Source organism: Myxocyprinus asiaticus, chromosome 10, assembly GCF_019703515.2.
Source record: "Myxocyprinus asiaticus isolate MX2 ecotype Aquarium Trade chromosome 10, UBuf_Myxa_2, whole genome shotgun sequence".
In the NCBI taxonomy this organism is placed as follows: Eukaryota; Metazoa; Chordata; class Actinopteri; order Cypriniformes; family Catostomidae; genus Myxocyprinus; species Myxocyprinus asiaticus.
This window is the reverse complement of record NC_059353.1, coordinates 20,702,733-20,722,350: the sequence shown is the minus strand read 5'-3', so window position 1 is coordinate 20,722,350 and position 19,618 is coordinate 20,702,733. Positions and strand designations below refer to the sequence as shown.

General features: G+C 39.9%; 1 protein-coding gene across 1 annotated transcript; it reads right to left on the bottom strand.

Moving 5' to 3' along the window:
* Positions 1-81: 81 nt before the first annotated feature.
* On the bottom strand, positions 82-19,617 carry cryl1 (crystallin, lambda 1). The gene is made up of 8 exons (XM_051709483.1): positions 19,462-19,617; positions 18,888-18,995; positions 17,141-17,267; positions 16,006-16,167; positions 14,501-14,695; positions 1,708-1,816; positions 675-781; positions 82-510 (listed from the first exon to the last, which is right to left on the bottom strand). The coding sequence occupies exons 1-8, from the start codon at positions 19,500-19,502 to the stop codon at positions 412-414; spliced, it is 948 nt and encodes a 315-aa protein (XP_051565443.1). The 5' UTR covers positions 19,503-19,617; the 3' UTR covers positions 82-411.
* Position 19,618: the final 1 nt, after the last annotated feature.

Sequence of the window (19,618 nt, the reverse complement as noted above, 5' to 3'; positions counted from 1 at the left end):
GCTACAGCAAAATGTTCTTGTCAAGTCAAACAGTGGATCAGGCGAAAAAAAAAAAGAAAAAAAAAAAGGCTTTAGGCTACCTGGAGATTGCTTACATTTATTTTCCCTTTAATTATGAATTTCACAATACATTTACTATGAGCGAAAAAGTGCTGCAGATGTTTCAATTAAACAAAATTTGTTACAAATTTAAGTCTTAAAAATACTGGTAAGTTCATAATTATTTGAAGGTAATTGCATGGATATTCAGTCTTTTTTGAGATTATCTTTTGATACAGTTTTTTATATATATAATGAAACATGCTGTTGCTCAGAAGGGGGATCCTCCACTTGTCTGTATTCCAAAATACTAAGGACAACTTGGCTCAGATGTTTATGAATCTTCCTTTCATGTAGTTTTATGAAATTGCATCATTTCTTCAGTTTAGCCAGACCCATCAACAGCTGATCTCTTCTCTCTCTCCTGGCTGCAAGGTGCTCCTGCTCACCAGGGATCAGCTCGCAGATCTCCTAAAGTGGGTGATTAAATTTTCATTTTAGTTTGTAATAAAAATAAAAATTATTATTTTGAACATTTGAGATTTTTGAAACAACTAAGAACTACTGATATTAGAGTCTATTTGTGCAAGAATGTTACACTGGAAGGTCACTAAAAATACAATGATCTTGTATACTTTTGTGATTGTAGCTGCCGCCTCTCCAGAAAAGTCTGGAACAGGCCCAAAAGAACTAAGAACTCTCTTCATGCCCTCACTGTAGCGCCGGAGATAGTCGTCTATACCTGAATAGACAAAATAGAAAGCCGATTCAATAAATCTACAGTTTTGCATGTCTACGATATAGTATATAGTACATATAAAAACACAAGATAACATTAACAGAATCTCAGAGAATCACACAGGTAACAATGTCATAGTATTTTTTAACAAAACAACAAAAATCACATTTAGTTGATCAAACATTGGCCTACCAATTGTCATAATGAGAAACTGAGATACAAAAAGAATGTAACATCAATGTGGAATTGTTTGTGTCCCAAATGACACTTTAGTGCCTTTTTTCCCTCCAAATAGAGTTTTCAAGTATGACTTGAGTAGCTCCTCATCTGAAGGGCATGAATGCCTTTAGAAGGCTCTTAGCAGATAAGATGTGTACCAGCGAGAGTTCAGCCACAGTTCTTCCCTTACAAATTCCAAGAACAAAGATACCATTTCTATGATGGAAGAAACAAGGGTGATACTCTCGCTGCCTGGTGTTTACAGGTGGCTTTATCGCTACAGTGTAACTACTGTAACACCTCACTCGCAATACAAGGAGGCAGGACTGAGGATTGTAATTCATCCGTCATCATCAAAAGTAAGTACTGGTTTCACATGGCAGAGCAGGGTTCATGGGGAGAACAGGGTAATTTGACAGACTTCACACTGCCTCCTGATATTCAGCACGAACATGAGATCTCAACACATGCGCATTTACACACATTTGTGCATGGTTTTAGTTTCTCTCAGTGTTACACACCTTCATTAGTGCATGAAGGTCATGTGAGGAGGATGGTAATCAAAAACAGTACAAGTTTTCAAAGATTTCTCTTTCACAAACCATACTAAATTCTTTTCATCTACATTGAGAACAAAACTTTCTCAGTGCTTAATTTTATAAGGTTCATTATGGCATGTTTAAAATTGCATGGGTTAAGAGGTAGCTTGCCTTCTGGTGCATTGAGATGCATGGTTTCGATGGGACCTATAAAAGCGTAGCGCATGCCCAGGCCTTCGGACATCACCAGATCAATGTCCTTTACTGAGATAACCCCATCCTGGACAAGAAGAAGGATAGGTTAATTTAGCTAGTTACACTGTATCATAAGCTTGAATGAAAGAAAAGGATTTTAAAAGTGGTTTACTGATGTTCTGATCTCCTGTGCCTGAAATTACAGCTTCCTGCTTTGGTCCAACTGATTGAGGAAAAACAGGCTTTCCCCCTTTTCATCATATCCAAAGAGCACAAAAGCTGCTCCCACTGTATTGGGTTTCTCTTATCATTTAACTCTGTGTCCTCAGAACAATTGGATGGTATGGTAGGGGAAGGTAACTGTGGTTGTGCCAGGCTTTGAGCCCACTTTGCACTCAGATTATCTGTGGCTACAGATACCTGCTGCCTGACCGTGCTGAAATCAAAGCTTGGACACAAACTTGGTAGTGGGGGATGAGTCTAGGAGGGGGACAGGGTGGTCTTTGTTCATTTCCTGTGGGCAACAACGAGGCTGTTATCTTGGCGTCGTCAGGCGACGGGATGGCTGGGGAAACCGTGAAAAATGGCCTTTCCTCTGTGGTAATCACCATGGTCAACCATTAGCGTTCCCAGCCGCTCTACTTTCCAGAGCTGGCTCTCTCTCAAAGGGCCTGCCTGAACTCTGAGAGGAAACAGGAGTGGATTTGGGTAGCAAATCTGTTTTTTGGGGTGGTGTCCAACCTTTAAATGTTCTTTCCTATATAAAAATCAAAAACCTCACCTGTTCTTTCCGTAAATAAAACAACTAATGTAAGATGACACATAGCAACTCAACAACCCAGCCCAAACATAGCAAGGATTTTTGTTTGCTGTACATATTTTTGGCATGCTGAGTGATATCAATGTTTTAAGACCTTCAGAGCTTCATGTTAAAATGGTTAAGAGATGCTTGTTTAATTAACTTCAGCTTTTTCTGAAAGCCTATTGGCAGAATACACACTGGTTCAAACTGTATTTCATCTATGGTATTAGAACTATACAAACGGCTTTCAGCACAGGTGTTCAAACTAAGACTCTTAAGTTTCGTTATTTGGGCCAAAAAAACATCAACAGCGTACTATGCTAGTACAAAAACATCTAATTTATCTCATTATTTAACATTGTTAAACATGATTAATAAACTCAAATAATACATGTTAAACAAAAGATGATCCCAAGGCCAGAACAGTGCTAATAGTGCACAATGCAAAAGATACAACAGCATCAGTTAAGAGGTCACAAGCTAAAGTGACCAGAAATAGTCTTTGAACAATTATTAATTAAAACCAGCTTCCGGAATTACTAATTTTAATGATCAGAAACAAAAATGAACAGTTTGCAATTAACAGTTTGTGTCCTGGTTTAACTGGTTCAGCAAAAAAACTTATTTTTGTTGTTAACAATTTTTATTGATTCCATTCATAAGACAAACACAACATAAAATACGGAATCAATTATATACATTAAACCCCTCCCCCCGAACATTCCCCCAACCCGACACAAACACGCACTACAGTGGTCACCAACAATTAGAACATAACAAATTTAAAAAAATAAAACATAAAAAAAAAAAAAAAAAAAATAAGAAAATACTTTCAAAAAACAACAAGAATGCACATACACATCTAAACTACAAATCCCTCTCCGCTGCCCCTCCCTGAGAGCCCTCCAAAAAATAATATCCAAATATCCACCCCACATTCTGTCAAACAAATCCCATTTTCCCAGCCTTCTACAAATCACCTCCTCGAATGCCGCCACCCTGCCCATCTTTCCGCATCACTCACAAAACGAGGGTGCCCCAGCCGACTTCCATCCCCTGAGGATGATTCATCTGCCGATCATAACTCTGGCTAGGACCCAACTTTTTAAATGTCTATCCCCAATATTAATGACCGACAAGATACAGAGTCTGGGGCAAAATTAAAACTGAGTGTCCAATACGTCACACATAAAGCTCTGAACCCTCAACCAAAATTCTTGGATCTTAACACATCCCCAAAAAACATGGGTTGTGTCCTCGTCTTCTGATTGGCATTGCCAGCATGTGGGTGTGTCTTTAAGACCAAGCCTATACAATCTAGAGGGGGTCCAATAGACTCGATGTAAAATCTTAAATTGCATCAGACGCACCCTTGCATCTCTAGATGTAGACTTGACGTTTTTTAGAATCCTAGCCCGCACTCCCTCCTCCAATACCAAGTTTAAATCTTTCTCCCATAATCTCTTGAGAGAAGTTGAAGCTCCGTCCCCCAGACTCTGAATTAACAGGGAGTAATCACCACTTCCAGAGTATCTGCCACTTTAGGGGGCTGTGTACTACTCCCAAAAATAGTACAGAGCAGGTGGCGCAGCTGTAACTACCTAAAGAACTGAGATCTGGGAATCCTAAAATGCTGAAACATATTTTCAAAGAATCTCATCACTCCACTCTCATATAGGTCACTGAGCATATTAACCTCCCTCACAATCCACTCTGACCAGCAGAAAGGGGACTTATTAATATGTAATTTTGGGTTCAGCCATATGCTCGAGGCAATATTTAAATAAATGTCTGAATTAAACCTCTGGAAACTTTTGTCCATACCGCATGAAAATGTGAGTATAACGGGGTGTAACTTAACTTCTCCGGTTAGTTTAATAGAAAGGCTTTGCAATGGCAAAATAGGGGCAAGAACTTCCTGTTCAATACAAAACCAGGGAGGGGCTCGCTCAGGTGGAAGCGACCAATGAGCCAAATGTCTGAGACCAAATGCATAATAATAAAACAAAATCTTGGGAAGGCCTAGCCCAACTTTTTCAATCGGCCTATGTAATTTATTGAAATGTAATCTGGGACGCTTACCATTCCAAATGAAGGACTTCGCTATGCTATCAAATTGATTGAAATAAGAGAGGGGGACATCTACAGGGAGAGATTGTAGCAGGTAGTTGAATTTTGGAATTCAATTCATTTTAATAACATTAACCTTCCCAATCATCGATAAATGTAATGAAGCCCTCCTGCCCACATCGCTAGAAAACACTTTTATTAAAGGGTCAAAATTAACTAAATCACACAAACTTGCTGGGAATAAAATGCCCAAATACTTAATTCCCTGTTTGGGCCACTGAAAGACGCCCGGCTGAAAAGCCATAACTGGGCAGTATGCTGTCAGAGCCAAAGCTTCGGATTTAGACCAATTGACTCTATATCCTGAAATTTAGAAAAGGAATTAATCATTCTATGGAGGCAAGGCATAGATCTAGTGGGGTTGGAGACGAATAATCAAATATCATCTGCGTAAAAGCAAAAGCTTATGCGCCATACCTCCCGCCACCACCCCTGGAAAACTATCTTCCTTTCTTATCGCGGCTGCTAATGGTTCCAGGGCAAGACAGAACAATAATGGGGAAAGAGGGCAACCCTGCCGGGTACCCCTATCCAGAGTAAAATAATCTGAAATTAATCCATTTGTTTGTACCGCTGCTACCGGGTGTATATAAAGTAACTTAATCCATCCAATAAAAGTATTCCTGAATCCATGTATTTCCAAAATCTTAAAAAGATAATCCCATTCTACCATATCGAACGCCTTTTCGGCATCAAGTGAAATGGCAGCGACCGGAGTCTGATCATTCGCCACTGACCACATGATATTGATGAAATGCCTAGTGTTATCAGAAGAGCTGCGGCCCTGAATAAACCCCACCTGATCTATATGTATAAAAGATGTCATGACTTTACTTAATCGGTTAGCCAAACATTTTCACAATATTTTTACATCTAGCTGGATCAGGGAAATTGGATGGTAACTCTTACACTCGCTTGGATCTTTGTCCTTTTTAAGAATCAGACTGATCCACGCTTGTGTCATGGTTGGCAGAAGCTTTCCATTCTTTAATGATTCCGTATAAACTTCTAACAAAGGTGGAGCCAGTTCTGTAGCATAAGATCTAAAAACTTCAGCGGCAAAGGCGTCTGGCCTTAATTACCAAGCTCATCCAAGTTTATCTCAGAATCAAGATAATTTTTTTCTCCCCTTTTCTCCCCAATGTGGAATGGCCAATTCTCAATGTGCTTTAAGTCCTCATGGTGGCGTAGTGATGCATCTAATCACATGGCTTGTTGAGTGTGTTACTGCGGAGACATAGCGCTTGTGGAGGCTTCACGCTACTCTCCGTGGCATCCATGCACAACTCACCATGTGCCCCACTGAGAGTGAGAACCACATTATAGCGACCACGAGGAGGTTACCCCATGTGACTCTACCCTCCCTAGCAACCGGGCCAATTTGGTTGCTTAGGAGACCTGGCTGGAGTCACTCAGCATGCCCTGCATTCGAACTCGTGACTCCAGGGGTGGCAGTCAGCGTCTTTACTCGCTGAGCTACCCAGGCCCCCCTAAAATAATTTTCATCAGTTTAGGGAGTTCTAATGGTTCCACAAAGTTTCTAATGTCTTCATCAGTAGACAAAGATGTGAAACTATAGAGATCAAGATAGAATTCTTTAAAAGCATTATTAATATCAATGGCCGAGGTAAATATTTCACCACCAGCAGATTTCACTGAGGGAATGGTAGAAAAAGAGTCTCTCTGCTTTATATATCTAGCCAAAAGCTTCCCTGCTTTGTCCCCCGACTCAAAGTATGACTGTTTTGCCCTGAATAGCCAAAACTCCACCTTCCGTGACAAAATAGTATTATATCTGTATTTCAATCGGATCAATTCTCTGAGGCCATCAGACGACATTCGCCGCTCCAGCTCTGCCTCGGCACTTTTAATATTCCCTTCCAACTCCACGAGTTCTCGTGCTTTGGATTTTTTGATGAATGAGGCATAATGTATGATCCGACCCCTAAGAAACGCCTTAAGTGCCTCCCAAGCCATGCCCACAGAGGATACTGAGGACCAGTTGGTCTCCATATAAACACTGATTTCAGCCTTTAACATTTGTTGGAATTCAGGATTTTGCAAAAGGGATACATTAAAGCGCCAACTATATGATTTATTTTTCTCTGTATGTGGCAATACCTCTAAACTCACCAGGGTGTGATCTGAGACTAAGATGTTTCCAATTGAGCAATCAACAACAGATGAAATGAGGGACTTAGATATATATAAAAAAATCTATTCTAGAATAAATCTTATGGACTGATGAAAAAAATTTATAGTCCCTACCATATGGGTTCAAAAGTCTCCAAATATCTGTTAGACCAAGATTTTTACACATCCTGTGAAGCGTCAATGTTGCTCTAGGGGGCTTACACACTTTTGCTTCTCTATGATCAAGGACTGAGTCCATCAATAGATTAGTCTCCTCCCAATATTAGATCATGAGGGGTGCCAGCGGCTTGCAACATCCCTTCAAGATCTATATTTTTTCTATATCTTATAGATAGCCCTGATCATCAGCGTTAGGTGCGTAAATATTATCCAAAATCAAACTTTGCCCCTGAATTTCTGCTAAAACAATAATGACATATCCTAATTTATCTTTAATCTGTTTGAGACATTTGAATTGTAGATGCTTACTTATCAGTGTAATGACTCCCCTGCTCTTACTTGAGCCAGCACTAAAGATAACATGTCCACCCCATATCTTCCCAAATTTTTCAGCTTCCTGTGGGGAAAGATGTGATTTTTGAAGAAACACTTTATCATATTTCTTACGTTTAAGAAGATAAATAACCTTCCTTCTTTTTATGGGGTGCCCTAACCCATTCATATTCCACGTGGAGAGAGACAATCCACTCATACTAACATTTGACATTTTGATATATTAGAAAAAATAGATTGTGTCAAAAAGAAAATTATGAAGACCACATTCCACATTAGTGCAACAATCAAACCCCAAACCTCCCCCTGAACCAAACAAACAGAAAAAAAACGTGCGCATTAACCCCGTGCACAACAGCGTCCATCTCTCTAAACTCAAACAGTCCATGTACGCCTACGAGAGCCCCCGCGACAACTTTGCCGTCGGATTGCTCAAGTCTGGTGTTTCTATACAAATTTTGTAAAACAGAATTACACAACAGAAGATAATCTATAAAACAAACTCCAGCCAATAGGCAGAATAAACACAAAGAACGTGTAGATTCATCCACATAACTGTCCCAAAAGTGTGTTCCTCCACAAAACAAACTCCAGCCGCTAGCAGAACCAGCACACACACACACACACACACACACACACACACACACACACACACACACACACACACAAAAGGCAGTTCAGTTTCCTCGGACAGTCAAACGAATGTTCAGTGAGCTGACCCATTCAACTGCTACATGAGTGCAACAAATGACCCAGTCACTCCAATATCCTGCAAGAAATACTCCACAAAACAAACTCCAACCAATAGGAGGCATAAGCATAGAGAACATGCAGATTCATCCACAACACTATCCCGAAGGAGTGCTGCTACACAAAACAAACTCCAGCCACTAGGTGGAACCAGCACAAAAAGAAATAAAAAAGGAGCTCAGCTGCTTCGGATGATCAAGTGGATGTTCAGTGTATATAACTGAACCACTTGGCTGCAACGTGAGAACCACAAAATAATAACTTACTCAGTCCATTGACTTGATGAAGGACACTGCTTGCTGGGGACATGTAAATACTTTGCGGCCATCCTTAGCATCTATTCTCAATTTGGCCCAGGACATCAGTGCAAAAGCAACCTTCCATTGATGTAAGAGTTTCTTGCATTCCTTGAATTGATCACGTTTCTCTCTTGTCGAATTTACAAAGCCTGGAAACAAGAAAATGCTGTGGTTCTTCCAAGAAAGCCTTCCTTTACTCCTCGCCTCACATAACACGAGATCTTTATCGGATGATCTCAGAAATTTGGCCAGAATTGGTCAGGGCCTGTCTCCCTCAGTGGATCGCCAAGCCGTAACCCTGTGAGCATGCTTGATTTCCAGCTTATGGCATGTTATGTTGAGCAGACTCGGAAAGAATTTCAACATATCCTGACCTTTTTCATCCTCAGAAAATTCCAACAATTCAGATGTTATTCCACTGGTTACGATTCTCCAAATCCTCCAACTTCTCCCAGATGTGCTCCAAATCCACCTCGGTCTCTAGCGGATTAGCAGCTAATTCCCTCTCCGAAGACTCCAGATACGCGATCCGTTTCTCGACATCCCCCACTCTTGTAACCACCTCATTGAATTTCGTCTCCATGGCCATGATCAATCAACATATTACAGCAAGATCCTCCAAGTCAGCAATGACCTTCATCAGCACTGCCGACACGTTCAACAATTCTTGCGAATTTCCTTCACTTCTCTGGCCAAATCAGCTCCCGGACTTGCGGCCTGCTCTGGGACGTCAGCTTGAGCACGTAAGTGTCTTTTAATGTCTCCCGAACCTAAGGATTTTGAATTATTTGACATTGTCTTCCTAGAACAGTTAAGAATCAGGGTGTATCAAATCTCACCGGTTTATGACATAAAAAGTATTAAAACTAGCAAAGTGCGCAGAGCTCACCGTTCACACGTCTGAACCTCGCATGGCGTCACGTGACTACAAAATGACTTCTTTGATGTGATCTTTCAACAGCTACACTGTAGCAGATTTTTCAGAAATTCTTTGAGACCATTTGTTTTTAAACAAAGAAAGGTGAATTTTTTTTTTTTTTTTGTCATGTAGCAGGTAATCCAAAACATGCTAATGTCAAAAACAGTCCCACCGTCACAATCTGGGGTTAAATGCCTAAGAATTTCTGTGCTCAGATTGCTGATGATTCTTACCAATATTTGAACCCTATGGCTTGTAGTTTTTTATTTATTTATTTATTTTTTTTCCTTTTTCTCCCAATTTGGAATGCCCAATTCCCTCATGGTCGCGTAGTGATTCGCCTCAGTCTGGGTGGCGGAGGACGAATCCCAGTTGCGTCCGAGACCGTCAACCCGCGCATCTTATCACGTGGCTTGTTGAGCGCATTGCCACGGAGACATAGCGCGTGGAGGCTTCACGCCATCCACCGCGGCAACCACGCTCAACTCACCACCGAGAACGAACCACATTATAGCGACCACGAGGTCTACCCTCTATATCTCTACCCTCCCTAGCAACCGGGCCAATTTGGTTGCTTAGGAGACCTGGCTGGAGTCACTCAGCACGCCCTGGGATTCGAACTAGCGAGCTAGCGAACTCCAGGGGTGGTAGCCAGCGTATTTTACCACTGAGCTACCCAGGCCCCATGGCTTGTAGTTTTTAAGTTTAATTTTCCTCTCTGAAATAATAATTATAATACCTCGTTAACAACAAAATGATACCTTGTTAAGAAATTAAATCAATTAATGAGACACAAGTAGGATTATAAAATGTACTGATTTTGTTCTGTTTGATTCTACGTACTGTTCCATACCAAATAACCTTATCAATAAATGTGGAATGACATGAGGAAAGAAGGAAAAAAGTTACGAGGATGGAAACCCCTGTATTAACTTCTTCTGACGAGAAAGAGGGCAATCTTTAAAAAATAACATCCTAAACAGAGCATGAAAAATAAGACTAATGGGTAGACCTATATACAATTTAAAAGATGTTTACTACCAATGTGACTTTTTGTCTATAGAACCAGAGCCTCACAAGATTTCAGTTCTGCCTCGCTTGGGCAATTATAAATCTCTGAAAAGAGTAAAGCTGTCAAGTCAGTTGAGTCTAGTAGTCTAGTAAGAGTATGCAGTATACCATTTTCACCAGCTAAGTTCAGTGTTGCCGTATTAATTGTGTAATTTTCTTTATCCTAAGGAAAAGAGCAGAATGGACATTGACATTTACAGTAGGCTACATCTACATATATTTGTATTTCAATTCCCCCCCCAGTGTTAAAGATGATGTACTGTAGCCATATTGCAACCAAAATATGATTTTTTTTTTTTTTTTTTTTTTTTTACCAAAATGGGTAACACTGATGCACAGCACTAACTTATAGAAGATGTTTCACGTGTAATGTATTGGTTTACGTGTAAAGATTAACTACCACTATGGTTAGTATTAGGGTTTCTTGAGAGAGTTTACTGCCTTTCCTTAACTGAACTTTCCCATGCGTATAGTATTCCGACAAGATTTCACAACACATCCATTACACAGTATATGCTCCGTATAATCCAGATACACACTGACACACCTGTGAGTAGAACCTCATTCAATGTTACTATCAATCATTATCATCACAGTCTTTAATGTGACTTCATAATATACCCTGGACAGAACAAGCTATTTAGTGTTTTGTCTTTAATGTGAATTACTCGTCTGAATGATTAACATAATCATTTCTGCCGCTAAGAATGAATCAGTGTTGACTCTTCAAGTTCAAAGTAAGGTATCCTTTCTTTGTGGAAGTGCTTTCTTGACTTGGCTTTTTGTTTTTGATTGTGGACGGAGTCAAAAAAGGCTTGTTTTTAAAGTGGATCACCCTATTCTACCCTATGTTCATTTGATACACTGTAACACAGGTGTACTGTACAGCCTGGGACAAAACCACCAGTGTGAGGAAAGACAAGCTGACTATATTGAATGTCTCCCTCAAGAGAGAGAAACACTGAAACACAGCGATTTTACCATGGGTAAGGGGCCTTTTTAATATCACTGTGGTAAAATCACTGCTGTCCACAGCCTAGAGTGTTATGAGTTATTGATTATACACCAATAAGCCAAAACATTATGACCACCTGCCTAATATGCAGTTTGTCCTCCGCGTGCCTCCAAAACAGCACCGACCCGCTGAGGTATGGACTCTACAAGACCCCTGAAAATGTCCTGTGGTATCTGGCACTAAGACATTAGCAGCAGATCCTTCAAGTCCTGTAAGTAGCGAGGTGGAACTGCCGTAAATCGGACTTGTTGGTCCAGCACATCCAACCCATGTGGCAGGGCACATTTTCCTGCTGAAAGAGGCCACTGCCATCAGGGAATACCATTGCCATGAAGGGGTGTACCTGGTCTGCAACTATGTTTAGTAGGTCAAATTGAGGTCCACATGAATGGCCAGATCCAGGGTTTCCCAGCAGAACATTGCCCAGAGCATCACACTCCCTCCAACGGCTTGTCATCTTCCTACAGTGCAACCTGGTGCCATCACTTCCCTGGGACTCATCGGACCAGGCAACCTTCTTCCACTGTCCCAAGGTCCAGTTCCGACACTCACGTGCCCATTTTAGGCGCTTCTGACAGTGGATGGGGTAATCATGGGCACTCTGAAGGTCTGCAGCTACGCAGCTCCATATGTAGCAGGGTGCGATGCACTGTTTGTGATCCATTCCTCCTGTAACAATCATTAAAATTTTCTGTGACTTGTGCCAAAGTAGACCTTCTGTCGGTTCGGCCCAGACAGGATAGCTTTCGTTGCCCTTGCACATCTATGAGCCTTAGGCACCCAACACCCTGTTGCCGGTTTGTGGTTTGTCCCTCCTCGGAACATTGTCAGTAGGTACTCGCAACTGCTGACTGGGAGCACTCCCAAGCCATGCCATTTCAGAGATGCTCCGACCCAGTCGTCTGGCCATAACAATTTGGCCCTTGTCAAAGTCATTGAGGTCTTTACTCCTGCCCATTTCTTCTGCATTCAACACGTTGACTACAAGAACTGATTGTTCGCTTACCATCTAATATACCTAGACCTTGACATGCCACCTTGTTAGGAGATGATCAATGTTATTCGCTTCACCTGTGAGTGGTCATAATGTTTTGACTCAGTGTAAATATGAATAATACATTATTTATGAATAATTCATTAGACATTAAGACAGACTCAGTATAGGTTGTTTACAATTGACACAATTAACATAGTTCAACTGATGTGTAGTCACAGATGTTAGTAATATAATTAATACAGGGGCCTATTTTTGTATCACGTTTGGCACATGGCCATGGGCCATGACTGTACACTACCTCTTATCCGATTATCGTGAGAGCGCTAATTCTAAGTGAAATATTCGTCCCTGGGCAATGCGCAACTAGGTGGGTGGGAGCGTTCGTGATATCTGTGGATGTTTGTGTGCAAAAAGTGGGTGATTCGCAAAAATATATGGGAAGTCCATAAATGAAGTTGCACAAGGCCTTATTTGCTGTTTTTGTGAGAATATAAGTCAATGCACTTAAAATGTCTGAGAACCACGTTTATTCTCAGCGCTAAACTCAAAAGTCTAAACTCATCTGTCTTTATTTATTTCACACCTTTTCATCCACCCACTTACACCTAGCATGCTTGCACAAAAATAGCTAAACTTAATGGCCATGCCCAACAGACTTTGTGCGTATAGCGTATCGCATGCACTGCACTTAAGATGTAGCGGTCTCAAAATAGGTCCCTTATAGTCTAAACTATCAGTACTATTACTCACATACAGTATCTCTCCCTATTTATTCATCAATATTAAAGTAATATCACACAAGCAAGAGTGCTGTATGGCCCTATATCAGCACGGCTGTGATTCGGTCACAGGCAATCACAGCCATGCTAATTTAGGGCCATGCAGCACAATTGCGAGTGTGATATTGCTTTTATACAACAGTTCAACGAACAAGTAAAATTAGGAAAAACTAAGGACTGTCCAAAAAAAAAAAAAAAAAAAAAAAGGCACTCATGCATGGAACTACTTTCTTACGCCACAGATCAGGATCAGCCGTTGCTAGTTCAAAAGATGCGCCCAAGCCTCCTTTACTAATTTGAAAATGTCACTTTAGAACTAGTAACGATGGGTTGGCTGTTTCTAACAAGTTATTGGAGAAACAAGGATGAGTGTGTGTGTGTGTGTGTGTGTGTGTGTTTGAGAGAGAGAGAGAGAGAGAGAGTGCTATCAAGCATGTGTGATTACCTGCATCTGTCGTGACACCCAAGCAGAGATGAACAGTAAAGCTATAGCTTTTTAACTCTATTCCTCAGCTGTGGACAAACATGTCAGCTTGCTGAAGATAATGGGATTTTGGTCAAATAGATCTTATTTTCTCTGAGTAAAAATAACCATCCGAGCGGGGTCCTCCCTAAGTATTTTGTGGTAGCCGGTTCATTCTCTCCTCTGCCATGTTGAATTTTTACAATCTCCTCCCAATGCGGAAACTCCGGTAGGTAAACACTTTGAGTATGTTACTTTGTCTGTTGTGTCTCTCAGCTGTGATAAGCCTTAATGCTGAAGCTGTTAGTTTAACTAAATTTCCCAGCTGTAGTGTAGTAGTAATCCAAACGATCATGGAATGAGAGACATGCAGATGACTTCAAAGAATCCGCTTGCTGACTGACATTGCTGACTCTTAACTGGCTCGCAACACATAACAATGGTCTTTTGCTGCCACCTGCTGGCTAAAATCTTTAGTGTCACAGTCAAAAATGAAAAGACACTCATCTAGTGTCTTTTTGACACCTGCACTGCTCTTACACTTAAGTTTAGAATGCCACGAACACAAGCGGAGTAATACAAACAGTAACGAGTTACAGTGCTGATGGTGTAAGACATCAGTGCTCTTGGAACATCTCTCGTCCAATCATATTCGAGGACTGGAACTAACTGTTGTATAAATGTTTATATACGAGAATATATTCAGTATTGCACCATGATGGAATCACACTGACACATTTTTACAATGGCAAAAAAGGAACTGAATTGAGTAATATGAATCTTCAGTGGATGGTTAAGTTGTAAAGCCATTATGTAAAATAAACATGTAATTTACTTACATGTTTACATGTGTAACTGGCTCTATCTGCTTGTCATTTTGTTCCTTGGCTCAACCAACCTGAACCAGCCTCCAGGACTCTGCTATGATGGCATACTGAACACGGTTCAATGCGAAACCATCAATCTCCTTCCTGAGACTCACAGGTGCCTGCCCAACATCAGTCATTAGCGAATAAGCAACATCCATTACAGCTGGCAGCGTTTCCGGGTGTGGCACCAGCTCCACCAGACGTACATAGTAGGGCGGGTTTACCTGTGAGGTTAAAAACAAACTTATGTTAAAGGACATTACATCAGTTTATCTGTCCTTGCTCACACACAAGACACTTTTTCTGTGTTTATCAGAGCAGAAGATAAAGGCCTTGTATCGGACTTCTCTCTCACTATGAAGGTCTCCCTCACTGGGTGATCAAAAATGCTTCTGGCATTCGGGATTAAACATTCACTAAATGCACAGGTAAAGGTTAACTATTTTACAAACACTACTCTGAAGGACAGCAACACAAGCAAGGAAACAAGAGTTTCAGCTCACAAGATGGGAGTGGAATTTCCACTGGTGAAGGCAGGAACCAAAGTCCAGTCAAGCCCCTCTGGGCCTCATAATTATTCAACTCCATTCTTCACTACAAATACATGTGCAGCCGAGCTGACAAGAAAAACGTGACATATCCATATAAAAACTAAAGGTTTTTGTTACAATTATAAAATTGCAGCTCAAACTAAATTCTTTTTTTTTCTCCCCAATTTGGAATGCCCAATACCCAATGTGCTCTAAGTCCTCGTGGTGGCGTAGTGACTCGCCTCAATCCGGGTGGCAGAGGACGAATCTCAGTTGCCTCCGCATCTGAGACCATCAATCCGTGCATCTCATCACGTGGCTTGTTGAGCGTGTTACTGCGGAGACGTAGCACGTGTGGAGGCTTCACGCTATTCTCCATGGCATCCACACACAACTCACCATGCGCCCCACCGAGAGTGAGAACCACACATTATAGCGACCACAAGAAGGTTACCCCATGTGACTCTACCCTCCCTAGCAACTGGGCCAAATTGGCTGCTTAGGAGACCTGGCTGGAGTCACTCAGCATGCCCTGGATTCGCACTCGTCCTGTTTAGATCCACAATTCTTGGGATGAGCTGAGACTTTTTTTTTTTTTTTTACTTACAACCCATACACATACATTTATTCTTCAAAGAGTTTAACTATTTCACTTACATACATGTACTGAATATGCTGAGGTGAAACATTTCACACAGTTCCTTTATTTTTGCCCCCAGAACTGTCAAAACTGAGCTCAATTGTCTCATTAAAAAGAGAGAGGTAGCTGTTTGGTGAGTCTATTTATCACCCACAGTATTGACTGTTTTGGTTTAACAGTAAATGAATGTAATAATGGCCAAAAATGATGCTGCTGCTGAATTATATCCTGTATAATAGTTAAAAGGAACACATTTCTGGTATTTTACTTATTGGGCTGTGGAGGTACACAAGACCAAAAAGGTTGGAAAACACTGGCCTGGTGCATATTATATTTGAACTTACAAACTGTAATCATAACTAACCGGATGAGATATAATACATCGAGTTCGGTTCTGGACCAGAGAGAACACATTGCTTGGCATCAAGCAGGAAGTGGAGCTACTGAGAATCACGCTTTCGGTGACAAGATTCTCCAACTCTTGGAAGACTGTTTGCTTGGCCTCCAGATCCTCAAATACACACTCCTTTTGATAGATAACACAAAGAACAACAAAATGAGCACAGGCAACTGCATTAAATATATCATAACTGGAGTTTTAGCAACATTCTTACCATCAGTATATGAAGAAACATGGAGGAAAAACAAGATCGGAAACAATACATGGGAGTGGAATGAAAAATTATTGCATAATTAAATAAACAACAATTTCTTTCCACTGCTGATAAAATAAACATGAATTCACTCACACTGCTTTGTTGGAAAAAAATGAATTTTTTTTTTTTTTTTAACCTGGAATGGGAAGATTTTAGAGAAAATAAAACTGACAACAATCACAAGCACACAAACTGATTAAACCAACAAATAATATAACTTAACCTGTGTAAACAGCAGTATCAACACAAACCAGAACTTTATGGCATGACTACATCATGATTGCATCATAACTGGGACAAAAAGATATCTGCAAGTCAGTGGATGTATAGCCATACACAGAAAAAATGCATGTTTAGATACAACACTTTAATCTTCTTGAGAAAAACAAAAAAAACAAGCATTTTCCCACAGCCAACAGAGGTTTCACTCATAAGTGTTCAATACTTTTTAATATTCAAATCTGGGTGAAATGTCATAATTTAGTCTCCAGACCTTTGACTAAAACCTTTGACAAACAGGCGTGCCATCTGAGGCGGAGACTAGACATAAATTAACTTGAGTGACAGAGACAATCCCCCTTCGGTTTAGAGCATCATTGGAATGTTCTACCAGTTTCAGAAGTGGAACCACAAATAGTTTTTTGAGTTTCATGTGCTTTGCACAGTAACTAAAGGATTAAATATGGTATGATGGATTTGGTCTTCATGTGATCTCTCTTCACATAAAACACTTGTTGCCTTTGTTCTTCACATAACACCATAACAGGGAGATTTTGGCCTCTGTTTCCCCATCTAATTTTTGGGCCAGCAGCAAGTAATTTATGCTTGAGCAGGGAACTATACCTGGATGAAGAAAGCTCCCTCGAGGGCTTTCTGCAGGTCATCATGACTGCTGAGCAAACTCAACTGCTCTGCAGCAGTGAGATTTCCTCTTAGCATTTTGGCTTGCTGAAGTTCCTCAAACTGTTTCCTGCTCACACACAAAAACACCATGTCTAGCTTTAAAGGGGTAGTTCAACCAAAAATGAAAATTCTCTCATTTATTCACCCTCATGCCATCCCAGATGTGTATGACTTTCTTCTGCAGAACACAAACGAAGATTTTTAGAAGAATATTTCAGCTCTGTAGGTTTATACAATGCAAGCAAATGGTGGCCAGAACTTTGAAGCTCCAAAAATCACAGACAAAAGTAATCTATAAGACTCCAGTGGTTAAATCTATATCTTCAGAAGCGATATGATAGGTGTGGGTGAGAAATCAATCAATGTTTAAGTCTTTTTTTACTATTTTTTCTCCTCCCTGCCCAGAGGTGGTGATATCCACGAAGAATGCGAACCACCAAAAACAAAAGAAGAGATTTATAGCAAATAAGGACTTAAATATTTATCTGTTTGTTTATCTGTTTCTCACCCACTCTTCTCATATCACTTCTAAAGATATGGATTTAACCACGGGAGTTTTATGGATTCACGGGAGTTGAAGTCATACACATCTGGGATGCCATGAGGGTGAGTAAATGATGAGAGAATTTTCATTTTTGTGTGAACTATCCCTTTTAGTTTTTTTTTTTTTTTACCCAAAAATGAAAATTCTGTCATTATTTTCTAGACATTCAAGCTCGAAAAAGCATGTAAAAGAATCATAAAAGTATAATAAATGTGGTCAACATGGCTCATTCACTATATTTCAAATCTTCTGAAGCCATTCGGTAGCTTTGTGTAAGTAACAGACAACCTGGAATATAGAGCATGAGTCACATGTACCACTTGTATGAAAAAAATCGAGAGAAAAGAAAAATGTACCAGCACAATTTTTCAAAATTTCCCCTTTTGTGTTCCACAGATTAAAAACAATAAATAAATATAAAATATATTAAATATATATTTATAATAAATATTTATATTTATTATAGTTATAGGGTGTACTAATCCTTTAATGGTTGACAAAATGTGTTCAAAACAGATCCTGGTAATTAAAATCACAAAGGTTTCAATCATTGTTTATGTTTGCTAAGACTACTGAATTTTACACAATGGTGTAACATGTAAATCTAAAAGTTGTATATGCTTGGTGTGTATTGTAAAATCCACATTGCTTTTATTTCCTCTTAGTAAATGAAGTGGCTCAGTATCTGTTAGAAAAGATAAGTGTATATACTTCTGTAGTCTAATCTGTCATTAGAACAATTAGTCTAGTCAAGACAGAAAGCCCTACTACTCCCTCTGCTGACAGAAGAGGTGAATCAAGGAAGTGTTTTTGTTGCAACATAAGCAAACCTACATGACATGGACTGTCCCATTTGGTTCTATAGAACTTTAATTTGTGCATGCTTTTCTTGAGTTACAGTTAAAGAGTGTAAGTGAAGTTGTAAGTGGTTGGTTACTGCTTTATTAAATGCTATATTACATGTTTATGGTTTTAAACCATTGCTTTTCCTTGACATCTTGGAATCTATTTTAACAACTTCACTTGACTATTGGCTCTATATGCATGTATAAGGTCCATTTAGAGGACAAAGGCTGAGCAGTGCTGTTAAAGGGAGGACATTTTTATTATTATTATTATTATTTTTGTGGGGGGACAATTGACCTGATCTCTGTGATGGCTCTTGATGCCTGTCCTGGTTTGTTGTCATAGATCTTGACCTTGTATCCTCCACTAAGGAACACCATGGCCCAGGAACGGCCAATCAGTCCACTTTATGATGCAACATACATAAAATAGGAAGAAGAGAAACAATGTGTAAGCAACATATATATTTATTATTATTTATTTATTTTAATGAGTAACATCCTTGATAGCTAAACAGAAATTTTATTGCCAGGCAAATATAGCACAGATTTTAAAAAAAATTATGGTTATGCATGAAAAACCCAGTAAAAAAAAGTCATAATAAGAGCCCTAAACGTCCTGCACAGAGCAAATTTATATAAATAATTTATTACGAACATACTATTACGCATAGTATAGAGTCATGTGTTTACTTTAGTTTGGCCAAAACATTGCATTGCTCATTTCAAACAAGCCAGGTATTAACACATAAATCCATAAACACTATCACAGAGGGTTCAAAGACCACACAGCGATTTTATTAGATAATCACAGTAAATGTCTGCTTATATTCATTATCTTAGCTTGGCAGATTGACCTTAAGATCTCTCACCTTCCAACAACTGTAATTGTCTTTCCGTTTAATGAACTCATCGCAAAGTCTCGTTTGCACACGTCAAACCACTAACAGCTACTTTACTAAAACACAAATATCACCAGACAGTTCATCATGTGCACAAACCAGGGGCGGAGCTACGGCGACTCATGCG